At 39.3% G+C, this 17,352-nt stretch overlaps 1 protein-coding gene across 1 annotated transcript in view; it reads left to right on the top strand.

Moving 5' to 3' along the window:
• Positions 1-2,686: 2,686 nt before the first annotated feature.
• Positions 2,687-17,352, top strand: part of LOC142138868 (ADP-ribosylation factor-like protein 8A) — a 29,531-nt gene continuing 14,865 nt past the window's right edge. The window contains exons 1-2 of the mRNA XM_075195914.1: positions 2,687-3,150; positions 12,551-12,631. Coding sequence (XP_075052015.1) covers positions 3,028-3,150; positions 12,551-12,631 — 204 coding nt within the window. The 5' untranslated portion in view covers positions 2,687-3,027. The remainder of the gene's footprint in view (positions 3,151-12,550; positions 12,632-17,352) is intronic.

Raw genomic sequence — 17,352 nt, 5'->3', positions numbered from 1 at the left:
AGTTCATCCCCGCGGGAATCCACCATTACAGAAGTCTCTGTACTTTGATGTGATTGCCGGTAAAGGCCTTCCTCAAGGAATTTGTAGTTCATTTTGATAAACATCATCTTTTCCACATTTTTACGACAAAGATCCCAGCTGTGCTGAAAACTCTTTCCCAGTACACACTGGAGGGTGGACAGCTTAGGTATTGCAAAGCGAGTTTGTACATGGATCTCCAAATTGCTTTTTTTCCTCCCAGTATGTAAAGGGACTGTCTGATGTGTCTATTTCTATGCTATCATTAAAATAAACCTCTACCATTCTTTGGATATTGATAGTAGGATCAGATGGAGTTATGGCAGAGGTGCCATTATTTATAGGCATTTCTTTTAGACCAGACATCAAAATGTTGTGCTGACTCATCCGCATCATCCCTGTGTCTCTTGGAAAAGCTTAGTTTTTTCCTAGCAGCAGTAGCCTGAGAAGCTGAAGGAGGAGACGCCGTCGTGTCACGTACCAGTTGAGCTGTCAACTTGCTTACCAGGAGCTCATTGCATCTCTTGTGATCTGGGACATAAGAGAAGACATAGCTCTTAAACCTAGGATCAAGCACAGTCGCCTAAATGTAGTGATCCGATTTCAAGATGTTGAAAACTCTTGGATCCTGGCGAAGCGAATAAAGTACTTGATCTACAAGTCCGACATACTTAGCGATTAATCTCCTCCTTCAATTTCTGGGTTGAGTACTAAATGCTGAGTACCCAAAACCCGACACAAATTTACCCGATAGTATAACATCGATAGTGATGTTACCTACATTGTCTTCATATCGACTGCTTGTTATATATTCTTGAAACAATTGCGGCGACTCAACATGCCGCCACAGCGACACTGAAATTGTTGGTATTAAGGAGGTCATTTAAAGAAGCGCGCGTGTACAATGTAGAATGGTTTATAAAAATACATTGTACACATGGCGCTTCCTTAAATGATCACAAACAATAACCAACAATCTCAGTGTTCGAGTCTCGCCCCCACACAACTTGCCAATGTTGGCAAGTATGTGATAGGATCGCAGGAGAGGGGTCACTTCGCCAGGGCTCCCAGAGTTGACCCGGCATAGTGCATCTTAGCGGTGCATAAATATGCATCACTGCGATGGGCATGGAAGCATATTTAGCAGCACCGCAGCTTATGATGCATAGACCCCTTAGTGTGTGGGATAATGGGATCTCAGAGAAATAGGGGTGTTCTCATGAGACAAATGCAACTTTTTATTGACACTTCTGGTTTGACATGGTGTATAAAACAGGTGTCATTTCATAGCAATCAGTCATCATTCCACATTATCACACTTGTTTAGTGTGGTATAGCTATGGGGAAGCGCATTTGCAACTGATTTAGGGGTCTATGCATCAAGCTAATGTTCCAATTAAAAGATGTGGAAACGGCTGTTTCCGCATCTTTAAGGTATATTTGATATGCATTAACTACCTAATGGAGGAGATTTCACAGAAATCTCCTCCGTTTAGGCTAATATTGTGCAGCATCGCAGTTCTCACAGATTAATTTGGGGACTGCAATGTTCTGCAATGCATTAAGCTTTGATAAACTTTACATTGCGCAGACAGGTAACGCCACCGGAAGCACTAAGCTGCCGATGATAGGACCGCAGAGTAGCCCAGGCATAATGCATCTCAGCTGTGCATAAATATGCATCACTGTGATGTGCAGTGATGCATATTTAGCAGCACCGCATAGACCCCTTAGTGTGTGGGATAAGGGGATCTCAGAAAAATAGCGATGTTTTCATGAGACAAATGCAACTTTTTATTGACATTTCTACATTGATATGGCATATGAACAGCTGTCATTCCATTGTAATCAGTTATCATGCCACATTATGACACTTGTGTAGTGGGGTGTAGGCATGGGGGAGTGCATATGCAAAGGATTTAGTGTGTGGGATTAGGGGAACTGGTAGAAATTGGGGTGTTTTCCATTAAACACCATCAGTTTTATTGACATTTTGGCATTCAGGTGACGTATATAACATCTGTCATTCCTTAGAAAACAGCTGTCATTCCATGTCAATAGACCTGTAAAACATGATCAAGTATTTTAGCAAAAGTGTGTGGAAGATATAATTCATAGGTATAAGATTTTTTAAAATATACATAAAGGTTCAATTTGCTATCATTATAGTCAATTGTCATTCCTTTTAGCAGACTTGAGCTGTTATTATTTTTAGTGCCTCCCATTAGTTAGTGATGGTGTAAATCCCTTAATGCTGGAGTTCATCATAACCTGTAACTGCAGCTATGTATTCCATAGCTGCCTTTCTGTAACACCCGCACTGAGCGATTTTCCAAATTATGGGGATCCAATGTCGGTGTTTGCAATTGCGGGCAATGCGTGTCTTTATTGCCAGGGAAACCACCCTAGAACATTTGCTTGTCACACACTTCCAAAATTATACAGAAAACACATTTTTATTTCAGTATTCACAAGGGACTATTACATACTACTGTCACTACATCCAACAACTTTCCTGATGAGACTCACAAGTGCCCTGTTTTCACCGTGAGCTCTGTAGTCCCGATTCCTCCAAGACAGAGGGCAGCAGGTACTATGGGATGAAAGCTCAGCCATGAGCTCTCTCATTCTCCTTTTGTCTCTGATTTAGGGAGGAGGGGAGAGGGAGGGGAGAGAGGACAGAAGGAGATGGGTACCGCTCATCGCCCCACCCATATGTGAGCATATTCTGGGAGAAGGGAGAAACGCAAGCAAGTTCCATATACAGCGTTAGAATATACGATCTCTACTTCTGTCACATCCTTAGATTACGGATCGGAACACAAACTCTTGTATTGTCTGTTTGTGCACATCATTTTAGTGGCAGGCGAATAAATAATATACATCCTAATATATAGTACCCTTAGTATAAACCATTCACTAAGGTCTGAAGAACCAAGAACCTGCAGATAGGCTCGGGGCGGTAGCAGGGTCCTGGATTGTGTCCTGCCCTTTTAGCACTACCTGGAAATGCTGGCCCTATTTAATAAGCTATTGGACTGGTTTAAGGCTCTATTCTGGAAGGAGGAGATGGAACTGACCCTGGTGGGGCTGCAGTATTCTGGGAAGACCACCTTTGTGAACGTGATTGCGGTGAGAGATGGGGACAGGAGGAGGCCCAGGGAGGGAGTGGGGGTTGGTCAGATTGTAATAACTGATATTTCTTACATGATTTCTGCCTGTAAATTGGTTTGTTTTGGGAAAATCCACTGATGTATAGAAATAGTTTGTGTATTACTTATATTGCTAAATGCTAAGATACTCTATATACATTGACTATACATTACCTATTTTCACATTCATATATGTGATGAAACACTTTCTCACTGTGTATGTGTGTGTATATATATATAATATATATATATATATATATCTATCTATCTATCTATCTATCTTGTATTATTAGGATGATGGTTGAAAATATTTTTTTTGAGCTTGTGTTCTGCAGGAAATTGTGTACCTCCCTGATCCTTCATGCTAGGCCTCAGAGCAAGTGCCCTGACAGAGCATACTGTATACCTCATGCACACACTGCTGACATTTAATATTCTTATCATAGACACTTAAGAAGTACAGCATTCTCTCATAGACACACAGATACATATGAAATGTAACTAGGCAGCTACAGACCGGCATCTGAATCTACATAAATCTGCTGCTCCATGTGTATAGACCTTAAAGGAAAACCTTTTTAAATAAATTGCATGCATCATACAGATTATACATCTGCACATTGCATTAAGACACTTTATTAAAGGAATATAATGTGTGTGTATGTGTGTGTGTGTGTATATATATATATATATATATATATATATATATATATATATATATATATATATATATATATATATATATATAGCAAACAATCAGTGAGGTTATTGACCTTAAGGGAAATTCTGGAGGTCTGCCTAGTATGCATGTGTTTCTGTTTTTTTTGCATGCTTTTGTACATTTTAGTGTTATTGTTACATAAATAAAGGAAAATGTGAAATATATGTAAAGCTTTTACAATTCAAAAGGCCAGAATTTCTCAAATATGCTGAATATGGCAGCTCTGTGACACTGTGGTTAGCATTGTAGCCTCACAGCATGGTTGTATTCCAACCAGGGCACTATCTGTGTATCATCCCCATTTTTACTTGGGTTTCCTCCTGGTGATTTGGTCTCCTCCCACTGTTCAAAAACATACAAGTAGGCTAAAGCTGCACCACAACCTGGTGAAAGTTGGTAGTGTGGTGGCTAGCCCTTCCCTCCAAACCCCCCCCACCCTCACCTCGCCTCACCTCGCCTCACCTCGCCTCGCCATTTTCGGACAGTTTGTGTGGTACACAATTTAGACTGTAAGCTTTGCTAGGGCAGAGATGGATGAATGGTTAAACATTCTCTGCAAAGCGCTGCATAACATGTTGGTGCTATATAAATGACCCTTCACAATACAAATATGTAAATCAGTCATTTGCACCCTTATTGTGACACACATTCAGGTATGCCTTTCTGGAGATTTAAAGGGTTTTCTACACCACATTAACTATTATTCTCCTCTACGCGTTTATGTACCCACCCAATGTTAACAAGAAAATGTGTACCTACTTTCCTAGCCTTCAGTTCCACAGCTAGGATCTCTATAATGTGGCAGAGAGGCTCGGATAGCTACATGGAAACATTTGTTGCAAACCTCTGAAGTTGTTTCCAGGAATGCTGTGGGTGTGTAAATGTGGAATTATTGGCTCTGTTAATTTTTATTCCTACTTAACTAATCATAATTTTGAGTTAGAGAACCTACTCAGAGGTTTTTAAAATGATGTACAAAATATATATGGGACACATAACTGCTACAATATTATAATGAGCGAAATCTCAATTATAAAATAGTTCACATAACTTTCGTAAGCATGTTTTTTAATTAAACTTTTTATATAATGTCTAAATTCTTGCACATTCTCAACTTTATATCACGACACAGAAATTACTATGATCATCAGTTGTTATTATTATTATTATTATTATTATTATCGTAGATTTGTAAGGTGCCACAGTGTTCCGCAGCGCCGTACAGTAGGAAAAACAGGACATACATAAAACAAGGACATACAAGGCAGACAAAATAAATACAGACATGAAAACAAGGGGTATGAAGGAGAGAGAGCTTACATTTTAAGTGGAAGAGGGCACAGCTGAAACAAGAGGAGTGAGTGGAGATTGGGACAACTGTGAGGGTGTACTAGTGTGAATAGTTAAAGTTAGCTTTAAAAAAGATGGTAGAAATGCTTAAGGAAAGGTTTGATAGGTAGGGAGTCAACCAGGAAAGAACTGTGTCATGAAAGCCAATGGAATAAAGAGTGCTTCTTTTGACACTGTTGATCACCCTCTTCTCCTACACAAAGAGGTCCAAGAGAATGAGTATGGAGAAATGACCCTTAGACTTTGCAGTAAGTAGATCATCTATCACTTTTGTGAGAGGAGTTTCTGTAGAATGTTGGGGAAGAAAGTATAATTGCAGAGTCTCAAAATTAAGAGTGAGAAAAGAGAAAGTAAGACAGGCGTTTGTACACTAATCGCTCAAGTAGTTTGGCGGCAAAAGGGAGGAGAGAAATAGGGCGGAGGGCATGCAGTGAAGGAGAGGGTGCGGGGAAGTTGGGAGGGAATAGGGTCAAGTGGACAGGTTGTAAGGAGAGATGATCCTTTATTTATAAAGCACCAACATATTATGTAGCACTGTACATTGAGGGGATCATGATGCAAATAGAGGATGACATAGAGAGACTGCAAATATATCTAGGCCCAAATGAGCGTAAAAACCTATGAGTTGTAATGACAATTGATAAGGTAGCAAAATTACAATTGTAGCTGTTTCTGGGGAAAGTGTGAGTGAGTACTCTAAGGCAAAACCTTTTTAGCTACCAATATTAAAGCAGTCTTTGTGTCACCATTTGTGGAGTGATACGGTTAGAATGAGAAGAAAGTGGAGACTTGAAATATAATCTAGTCATTTTATAAATCTTAGCTGCTGCTGGCAAGATCCTTTAATATTAACTGTACCTTCTTCCTCTTGTTCTGGAGAAGGATTTTGCTTTTGTGGTGTATGCGCACTCTTGGTGTTTGTCTCCAACATGGAGTAGCTGTGTGCCCGGTATCTTTCTCTGGCATGATGCTCACTGTTGGACACTGACCCGGGGTTGAAAGTAGCAAACTGCGATTTGAGTATTGTGCCCATGTGTATGCTGCCACTTTTAGAATCACATGTATGTACTTTTAATTGGTGCCCCTATCTGGAAATATTAAGGGGGGTATTCAATTGACGGCGGGATCGCCTAAAATCCAGCGCTCCAAAAATATTACCGTTAATATGGTAATATCTCGCTGGATTTCGCCACGAGCTGAAATCCAGCGAGTAACTTACCGTATTTACGCGCAATATTACCGTGTTAGCGGTAATATTTTTCGAGCGCGGGATTTTCGGCGATCCCCCCGTCAATTGAATACCCCCCTAAGTGTTGCCACATCAGAATAAAATAAATATTGCCCCACTTGTAAAGAAATAGTCTGTCACTATCATATAATAAAATAAAATAAAAATTCTGTTACATATAATCATTAATGAAACTTGACCCACTAATTTTATTAATAAAATAATTTGGCCCCTGTAAGATAATTTTTAATATTTTTTTGCCCCCTCTAAACAAGAAATCATGGTTACCCTCAGAATTTAAACTTGTATTGTGTCCTGTTATGTTAAAAACAGCCAGATAGCTCGAACAGCATGTTCTTTTTTTTTTTTTCTTCTTCTTTTCTGCTATATCTCCGGCGAGTTTGACTAAACCCGCTAGTGGATAGGTGTTTTACATTTCACACTCATCGCCGGAGATTGGATTTTGAAATGTCAAAATCACAGGTTAATACATATGGCGACTTTGCACGTAAAATAGCCAGTGATCTTGAGCGATTTACAACATGACTCCAGAGAACTATCTGTGTCCAGCTTTCCCTTGGTATGATGAAACTCCTTGGCACCACCTTGTAGTTTCCATTTGCCCACACAAATTATTAATTGCTTTATATTTGTGAGAAGATGTTTTATATCGGAGGACGAGCACAGAGTATATATGTGTATATGCATTCCACAACATTTATTGCCAGCACAACCACTCATATACAGTATACACTATAAGATTGTACACATTCTTAGATCAGGCCTGGAGAAATTGATACAAAATTTAGGAGCCAACATTTTTGTAATGAACAATTTGCAAGCTATGCAGACATTTCTAGGAGTGTGAACATTTGGCAGGTAACATAGCATCATACCTAATTATGGCCAGTATATTTTTACACAATATTCGTTAGTGATATCACATGATACAATGATTTGTAGCAGGGTTAATATACCAGAAAGCATAGAAAAATCAAATGCATAGTGATTCAGGGTAATGGTCTAAAGTGTTACATTCACAACTGATTTCATGAATGTGTAAAATAATGCATTTGGGGCACAAAAATCCAAAAGCAGAATACAGAATGAATGGTGGTCAACAATTGTGCAATGGTATTTTGAAGTTAGATTCAAGTGATATGAAAGTACGGTGGCGTAGTGGTTAGCACTTCTGCCTTACAGCACTGGGGTCATGAGTTCAATTCCCAACCATGGCCTCATCTGTGAGGAGTTTGTATGTTCTCCCCATGTTTGCGTGGGTTTCCTCCGGGTGCTCCGGTTTCCTCCCACACTCCAAAAAAATACTGGTAGGTTAATTGGCTGATAACAAATTGACCCTAGTCTGTGTGTTAGGGAATTTAGACTGTAAGCCCCAATGGGGCAGGGACTTATGTGAGTGAGTTCTCTGTACAGCGCTGCGGAATTAGTGGCGCTATATAAATAAATGATGATGATGAAGGTAAATAAGGAGTGGGAAAATTTGTTGCAGGGCCACTAAAAAAAAAATCATGCCAAGCCCCCAATCCTGACCCTGGCCCACCTTTAAGAGATGATTTTGAAAAAAAATGTTATCTCAAAATCTAGAACAATAACTTTTGTTTTGGGTGGAAAAAGGCAACAAATTGTAACATTTTAAACAGAAAAACAAATTTAATAATATAGACTAAGAAAAAAGAGTAGTAAATAAAGATGAAGGGCAGATGCAGCAGAGGCAGGCATCCGGAATCTTCCGTTCTTAGAGGAGACTAATTCTTCTGTTACATCTGAGAAATTGTCGTGAGAAGCCAATTCATGCTGTGTTCACAATGCAGCCAAGTTAAGTTTTTCTTTCCTAATGCGGACCTGAGGTGGTTTTTAATTTGGGAGAGTTTACTGAAACCCCGTTAAGCAGTAGCAATGCTGACTGGCAGAGTGCAAAATAATCTACAGCAGAGTTCTAAAGAAAAAAATCAGTTTGCAGCTTCCTTCAAAGGAGCTAATGATTTACACGGTGGGGAAATGTTGCCCTGAATTGTGACTTGAAGCGGTGGATTTCCTTAGTTAAATTTTCAGACAACCTCTCAGACTATTTAGAAATAAGACCCTATATGAAGTGATCCCACATTGAAATGGGGGGGTGAAAAGTAACATGTGTCAAGATACCGGGTTTACTTGCCTCAATTATAGTCGCTTCGTGCTGGCTGACCACCCAGGGAGGGATGCCTCATTATACCAGGGAAGTATACTCAGTACCTGTAGGGGTTCACCAATCACTCAGACAAAGCCGTTATCAAGAACAAAGGTACTTTTATTTTACATTTCACCAGAATACACTTTAAACAATCCAAGAAGGTTTAACACATCTGTCCCTTACCCCTCTCTAGCCCAAAGAGCTGCACTCAACTTTTGGTCTAGTTCATTGAATCCTGGCCACCTGGCCCAATGTTCTTCCCTTCTACCAGTGTGGTAAGAATCTAGTACATAGTCCCCTTACTCCAGCAGGCTACCAGACTCACAGGGTGAAGCGTGAGCAAGCACTAGTCCAGCAGAAGCCTCCAACTCATGGACCCTCCAACACAGTAACCATCGCACACTTTTTTTTCTCTCCACTCTGAACCAACTGCCCCAGGGCTGGTTACCTCCTTGCAAACAGTTAGATTTCCCACACTCCTGGCACTAGCCAATGAGTTGTTCTTAGTTATATCACCCCTCATGTATTTGGCAGCTGTCATAAGAGGCTGTACCTTCTCATAATGATAAACCCCGTGACCTCCTGCTGGTTTTGACTCCAACCTGTCAAACTAGCCACAACCTAACACTATGAGAACATGCTCAGGTTAACTGCGGGACAAGGCCAGGATTTTTAAGTGACAGTCCCAGTATTAACCCCTTACAAGCCTTTTCAGCCAGGACTAGTTTCCAAATGATCAGGGTGTACTGTAGATGAAGGAGGTGGGGAGGAGGAATGCAGCTACAACCCCCTCACCTGTATCCTGGAGCCAGACTGCCCCTGTTTCTTGCCCATAACCCACCTGGCTACCTTTATGAAAAATATGTGTACATTTAATAGATTCCTGAAATGCATATGCAAAAGCATTTTCCAACACAAGTATATAACAGTTGTCCATTATTTATGCATATAAGTACATATCTAGGTTAAAATTATTTGTGCATAATAATACATATATAGGTTATAATCAATATGCGTGTATACAGTGAGTGAAACAAGTATTGAACACATCAACATTTTTCTCAGTAAATATATATTTAATATGGCTATTGTAATGAAATTTACACCAAATGTCAGCAACAACCCTTGCAATCCACACATGCAAAGAAATCAAACCATAGATGTCCATAATTTAAGTTTTGTGTAATAATGTGAAATGACACAGGGACAAAGTATTGAACACACTTCCTGAAATTTATTTAATACTTTGTACAAAAGCCTTTGTTGGTAATAACAGCTTTGAGACGCCTCCTGTATGAAGAAACTAGTCGCATGCATTACTCAGGTGTGATTTTGCCCCATTCTTCAATGCAAATAGTCTTCAAATCTTGAAGGTTCCGTGGGCTTCTTCTATGAACTCTGATATTTAGTTCTTTCCATAGATTTTCAATTGGATTCAAGTCAGGTGATTGGCTGGGCCATTCTAGCAGCTTTATTTTTTTTCTCTGAAACCAATTGAGTGTCCTTGGCTGTGTGTTTGGGGTTATTGTCTTGCTCAAATGTCCACCCTCGTTTCATCTTCAGCATCCTGGTAGATGGCAGCAGATTTTTATCAAGAATGTCTCTGTACATTTTTCCACTCATCCTTCCTTCAGTTATATGCAGTATACCAGTACTGTGTGCAGAAAAAGAGCCCCACACCATGATGTTCCCACCTCCAAACTTCACTATTGGTATAGTGTTTTGGGGTGATGGAAAGTGCCATTTCTCCTCCAAACATGGTGTGTTTTATGGCATCCAAAGAGTTCAATTTTGCTCTCATCTGACCACACTATATTCTCCCAGTATTTCACAGGCTTGTCCAAATGTTGTGCACAAATTTTAAATGAGCTACAACATGTTTTTTCTTCAGCAATGGATTCTTCAATGGTGAGCGTACATACAGGCCATGGCGGTTGAGTGCATTACTTATTGTTTTCTTTGAAACAATTGTACCTGCTAATTCCAGATCTTTCTGAAGCTCTCCAAAAGTGGTCCTTGGTTCTTGGACAACTCTTCTGATCATTTTTTTCACTCCTCTGTCAGAAATCTTGCGAGGTGCACCTGGTCGTGGTCGGTTTAGGGTGAAATTATGTTCTTTCCACTTCTGCATTATGGCCCAAACAGTGCTCACTGGAACATTCAGCAGTTTAGAGATCCTTCTGTAACCAATGCCATCAGTATGTTTTGCAACAAGTAGCGAAGGTCTTGAGAGAGCTCTTTGCTTTTTACCCATCATGAAATGTTTCTTGTGTGACACGTAATGAGACACCTTTTTATAGGCCATCAGTTGTGGCTGAACCAGCTGGCAGGATTGCTTTCTAATTACTGATAGATTTCAGTTGGTGTCTTGGCTTTCCAGGCCTTTTTGCACCTCCCTTTCTTCGTGTGTTCAGTGCTTTTTCCCTGTGTCATTTCACATTATTACACAAAACTTAAATTATGGACATCTATGGTTTGATTTCTTTGCATGTGTGGATTGCAAGGGTTGATGCTGACATTTGGTGTAAATTTCATTACAATAGCCACATTAAATATATATTTCCTGAGAAAAATGTTGATGTGTTTAATACTTTTTTCACCCGCTGTACATTTGAACATTGTAGCAATGTTGTGGCCCTGGAGCCAATATTGGCCTATTACTGGCAGGTTGTGATATCACCCACTCTGTTAATAGTGAATCTGGCAATTGGCAGCAGAAACTGAATTAAGAAGGTAATAAAAAAGGAGAATAGCAGCTCTGGACACAACAGTGACAGCCTTAACAGTGGATTGGGGGGGCGAGTTCATAGAGTGTGGCTGTTACACATGCTTGTTAAAAGATTATAGCTGCGTTTCCTGTTATTGGAACTATAATGTGATGATCCTAGAAAACATAATTTGTTGACATTTTCTATACTGGTCACCATTATTTGTATAATTTGCTTTTTGCACTAGTCACCAGAAAGAGACTGTGTTTTTTTTCTATACTGACAAACTCCACACCGATGTATTGTTTGATATTCCTACTTCATATTTATAGTGTGTTATGGAGCTAATTTCAATAGTGGATGATCTAATTTTTTAAATTTTTTTGAAGTTATCGATATTTTGACTTAATCATGGGTGGTGTTTCACTAGATATTGAATGAACTTTGTCTATATCATCATGCAAGTTATACGGGAATGGTGAGAACGACTGCACACTTTAGTCATGTTAAGTGATTTTTTTTTCCAATGAATTATAGGTCAAGAATTATGATTCAATAATGACAACATATTTTTACTTATCATGTCTTATTGTGTCTAATAGAATCGCACTTCTAATCTTATAAATTTAGGTTCCCATTATTTTGAGGTAAATAAAGGAGGGTAGGTACTGAAGACTAAATCACAAAGCCTGAGTGTTTGCAGAAGACACACCAATGAAAGACGCTGTGGTATAGTTTTCTAAACTGCAGGTTTGAAAAAGTGGAGACGTTGCCTATAGGAACCAATCAGATTCTAGCTGTCATTTTGAAGAATGTACTAAATAAATGATAACTAGAATCTGATATCTCCACGTTTTCATACCCACAGTTTAGTAAATATACCCCACTGTGCTTTAAATAACACATTTCGGATGCTGTTTATTTTGTTTTGGTTTTTTTAAAAGCTTTTCCCTGTGTGGAACCTTTAGTGCTAGGATGTTTACGATAAAGGTCTTGTATTAGGAAAGTGTGTTCTTTTTTTAGACTTCCCTCACTGTATATGTGTAATTTGGTCATGATATGGTACAATTTTTGTCAAATCTCGACTCCAAGGCAATTTGTTTATCTTTAAAATATTGGGGCTGTAATATTGTGGGAAATATCTCCTCCCTCTGTCAATGTAACTTTTTATGTTTCTTGCAGTCAGGACAATTTAACGAAGACATGATTCCAACCGTTGGCTTTAACATGCGGAAAATCACCAAAGGAAATGTAACCATCAAGGTAAAACCTACTTCTGTGACTAGATGTTTCTCCTTTTTCATCTTAAATTTACAAATTCTTGGAACCACTTAACTGGGATGCAAGTTACCAAGGACTCCCATCATTTTTAAATGAAAAACCGTCACACCCATGTGACTGAATTTGTTTAGGCCATAACAGCTGCCCATGCTTCTTTTTAGTACACAGATAAGGTAAAAGAACTGCTTTACCTTACAGCACAGTAGTCGTGAGAATGAATAATATACCCGGCATGGAACCATATTCGCTCTTTCCACTCAAATATAATTGTATGGTGGGATCTCTACAACTCTTCACAAGCACAATGTAGTTCCATCTGGAAATCATTTATAATATTTGTACACTAACACAAATATTAAGTTTGTGTAATGACTCTAGGTGGCATCTGTGCCCTCGGGTAGCAGATGGGCTTGGTAACATTCAAAAATATGTTAAAATTTTAAGATCAGAGCTACAGATATTTTGGATCATAGCTGTCCAAATAGTGTTACATGAACCACAATACTCTGGGAGTTTTGAGAGAATATTTTTCCTCCCTCTCGTACCCCCTTCCCCTCTGACCTCTCTATCACAGGCTAACTTACAAACATCATAACTAACTGTTAAAATAACTTATAGAATTGGGAATGTTACATGTAAAAGATGTCTCCAGATAGAGAATCAGTTCATATTATTAGATTTGGAAGCCGTGTCATCATCATCATCATTTATTTATATAGCGCCACTAATTCCGCAGCGCTGTACAGAGAACTCAATCACATCAGTCCCTGCCCCATTGGAGCTTACAGTCTAAATTCCCTACTATATACACACACTCACACATAGACAGAGAGGGAGAGACTAGGGTCAATTTTTGTTTGCAGCCTACTAGTATGTTTTTGGAGTGTGGGTGGAAACCGGAGCACCCGGAGGAAACCCACGCAAACACAAGGAGAACATACAAACTCCACACAGATAAGGCCATGGTCGGGAATCGAACTCATAACCCCAGTGCTGTGAGGCAGATGTGCTAACCACTAGGCCACTGTGCTGCCCACAAGTGCACTCATGGACTTTTGTTTGCTTTGCAAGAATTTAAGATGAAACTTGCACTGTGGAGGTCATTTATGAAGAACAAAGGCCTAGGTGGAAAGTAAAGTCCTCTTTGGTAATGGCATGCTCCTACATATATGCTAATGATTGTAGGTTAATCTAGCAAGATTGACGCGTTTGCAGTGAGCAGAAGTTTGCATCAGCCGAAAGGAGGAGTTGGGTGGACTGAGGCTGTTCAATACAAAGTATCAGGTAGGCGTAAGGGAGCTCCTAGTTCTGTGGAGCACTGCAAAACCAAATTTAAATTTGCAAAGTGATATGAACAAAACGTGATAAGGTCCGGAGAGAATGTAGCTGCACTTGAAAGTGCTATGTAATAGTTTGCTCAGTCTCATGATTAATTTAAGCGATAAATGAGACTAAATGGAATAGTATTTTTGCAGAATTTTTTTTTTTTTAAAGTGGTGATAAAGTTGTAGGAGGCCAGACTTTTGATGTGACATTCACACTTTTGCACAGCATGGGGATGGCGCAAAGTGGAAGTAAACTACTCAAGAAAGAGCACTGAAAAAGTATACATCTTGAGATGTCCACATCATCAGCATATGTATCTGGTTTATGTCAAGTTGTCGTCATCAGCGAGTATTTGCACCTGCCCTATAGCAGATGCAAAAGTTACACCTCCTACCAGTAGTATATGCGTGTTTCTGCGTGACTTGCATTTACTGTACTTGGCCTACACTAGAAAGCTTCTTTCCTCCCTGTCCTGCATCTCCAGTTGCAGGCGGGCGTAAGTGCAAGAATCAAGCAAATCTGCATAGGTGCATATGTGTACTCAAACTGGCATAAGTCCAATGCTGCATGTTACCCAGTGTTTCTTCAGAGATTTCTGCCTCTCTGATCATCTAGTTTGCAGAGGTGTTTCCCATTAGTGCACAGCAGGCGCAAACCTTCTAGTCGGATGCGTTAAACCCATTCGGCTTGAGAGATTAAGGAGAGCAAAGCATAAAAAAGGAGTAACTTTGCACCTGGGCTAAGCCATGTTACATTGGAGGGGGAGGTAAATTTAAAATGCGGGAACAGATTTATCGTTTAGTTAGGGCATGTCCTAGATCAATTTTAAATTTCAGTGTAGAAATAAAGCTATCAAGTATTTGTGTGCTACATGAAAAAACAGCCAGTATTTAACTTATGTACAAAATAATAAACTAATTTGCACCCCTTTCATTATTGCATGGTTTGTCCAGGGGCAAACTTGCGGCTTTTTTGTTTTGCTTTGCTCTCCTTAATGACTCAGGCCCAAGGTGTTTTATGCTGTGCATTAAGTGCGCCTTGTAAATTGTCTGTACCAAAGGCATCCATTTTGTGAGCTGAACTAATATTCATTAGAATGTAGCCTATCAAATACCTTGGATTCAGTACATCTTGTGGTACAAAAAAAAAAATACTAAAATAATATGCACAAATATATATTTTATTTTCCCATACCATGAAAGGAAGGGTTTTATGTTGCATTTATATTTGTTACGATGGAGCGTACTTATTAAAGTCCTGTTTTTAGCCATTTCAGAGGCTACCGTAAGTTAGTTATTTAGACTATGGACAGAACAAGACTTATTTCTAATTACTGGATTAGTGCAAATATGTACTGAAATACAGAGCCGTTACTTAGAATTCTAGCGCCTGGGGCGAGAAAGACAAATGCTGCCCCCCTAGCCCTCAATTTTAACCAAATGAACCTAAAACATTCCTAAATTGCACCCCCATTCAGCATTATGAACCTGGGCGGTTGCCCCTATCACACAGCCCTAGTTACAGTCCTGCTGAAATATGCGCAAGCTACACAGAATCATCATCATCATCATCATCACAGAAGAGATTTTGCCTGCAAAGGAATGTATATGCGGTCTTGTAAAAGTAAGCACATTTACTTGTCATGTACATCTTGCACTTATATTATAAATTTAAGCATAAGCTTGTAGGAGCGCTGAGACAGCCAAGATGAAATCAGAAAAGTTTATGCTATATCCATGGATTATCATGCATGGATTGTCCATTTTCATGGTATCTAATTCAACTTGAATGGGGCTGAGAACATGTAAATTTGTTTCTTAAACGAGAAGCATGCTAATACGGTTTGTCCGTTCAGTGAATTCAAAAGTTTGATTATTGAAAACCTGCCCAGTTTTGGAGTAGCGCTGCTTTCTGTGTAGTACATCAATATTACATATAGTGCCACTCTGTTTCAAAAATGGTGCACTACTGCTATATAGTAAGAAGAAAAATCTCTAGACATGAGACAAACCCCTGATTTTCAGTATAGAACATTAAGGGAAGGCGGTGGGATTTATGAATGATCGTTATGGTAAATTGATTTAGAAAATTGGCAAATATGTTTTCAGTGGTTTCAGACACTCGAGATGAGAGAAACACCAAAAAGATGGGGAAAAAGCAACTTTTTTTTGTAGTCAAATTGTTTTACATTTTTCTCACCAGGTGTTTATTTTCTACCTTATAGCTTATATATACTCTCCCCACTTAATGCCATTCCCTTTCCCCAGCTCTTTCTTTTCTCTACCCAGTGCCCCCCCTTCCCCTCAACCCCCCATGTCTTTTTATTTTTTTTATTAACTCTGCTATCTATTTGTCCATGCCCAATGCTCTATCCTCCACTCCCAAACTCTCTCTTTATAATCCTTCTCTTTTTATGTCAACAACCCTGGAGCTATCCTTTATTCACCTTCTTCTGAGCAGTTCCCATTCCTGGCTCTCTCTCTCCCTCCCACTTCTCCATAGTCCAGTAGCTGGCAGCAGGCACTCCCTCCTCCTCAGCACCTCTTTGACTCCACAGTGAGGGAACCCACTGTACCATGCTGACCAATCAGAGGATAGACTGTGTTCTCTGGGTGGTGTGTGCACACCACACTGCCATCACATCAGAGGAGACTTTTAAATAACAGTGTTTCCTGTTATTGATCCATGTCGTGGTAGTTCCTGTCTGTGACTAGCTAACTGCACTGGGCACTATATCAGGAATTGAAGCAAAAAAACAAATCAAAAAATGAGTGGAAGGCTGCCGGTAGTTACGCTGCTGATTTACGGGAGTTTTTCATTATTTGCCAAACAGGCTACTTTATAGAGTAGTCTCACATTTGGAAACATTTTTTTTGCGTTGTCAAGTTAATTCCAAATTATCTAACCCATATTCCATGTTCCCAGATCTGTCCAGTAGCATTAGCTGCTTTTCCCACATCAATAGAAACTCTGAAGTCTTTAAGTGGTTAATTCATTTGTTAACACTTTGACTGTGCTCAATATTGAAAGCTTACTACCATTTCATTACAACAATTGCAGTGGAAGCTTTAACTATTCAGCATAATCAGACAATGTTAACAAATGAATGGAAAGAAACACAAAAAAACATGGAAACACAGAAGTGCAGTATCAATATGCAATAGACCAGACACCTGCAGCATTATGTCCAATTGTCAAGCTATTCAATATCTAGCCCATTGGCTAGTAATGGAAAACTCCATAGAACGATGGTTCAATAAATCTGTATTGTTTGGTGTCTAAATGACAGATACACTTTTCATTTAATTATTTATAAAATGTATTTAATGCTAACATTTAGTAATGAATCTTCAATTGCTCAATTTCTGTGCTGGTTT

Source organism: Mixophyes fleayi, chromosome 2 (genome assembly GCF_038048845.1).
Source record: "Mixophyes fleayi isolate aMixFle1 chromosome 2, aMixFle1.hap1, whole genome shotgun sequence".
Taxonomy (NCBI): domain Eukaryota; kingdom Metazoa; phylum Chordata; class Amphibia; order Anura; family Limnodynastidae; genus Mixophyes; species Mixophyes fleayi.
The sequence above is the reverse complement of the archived record's forward strand: the minus strand, read 5'-3'. Positions and strand labels throughout refer to the sequence as shown.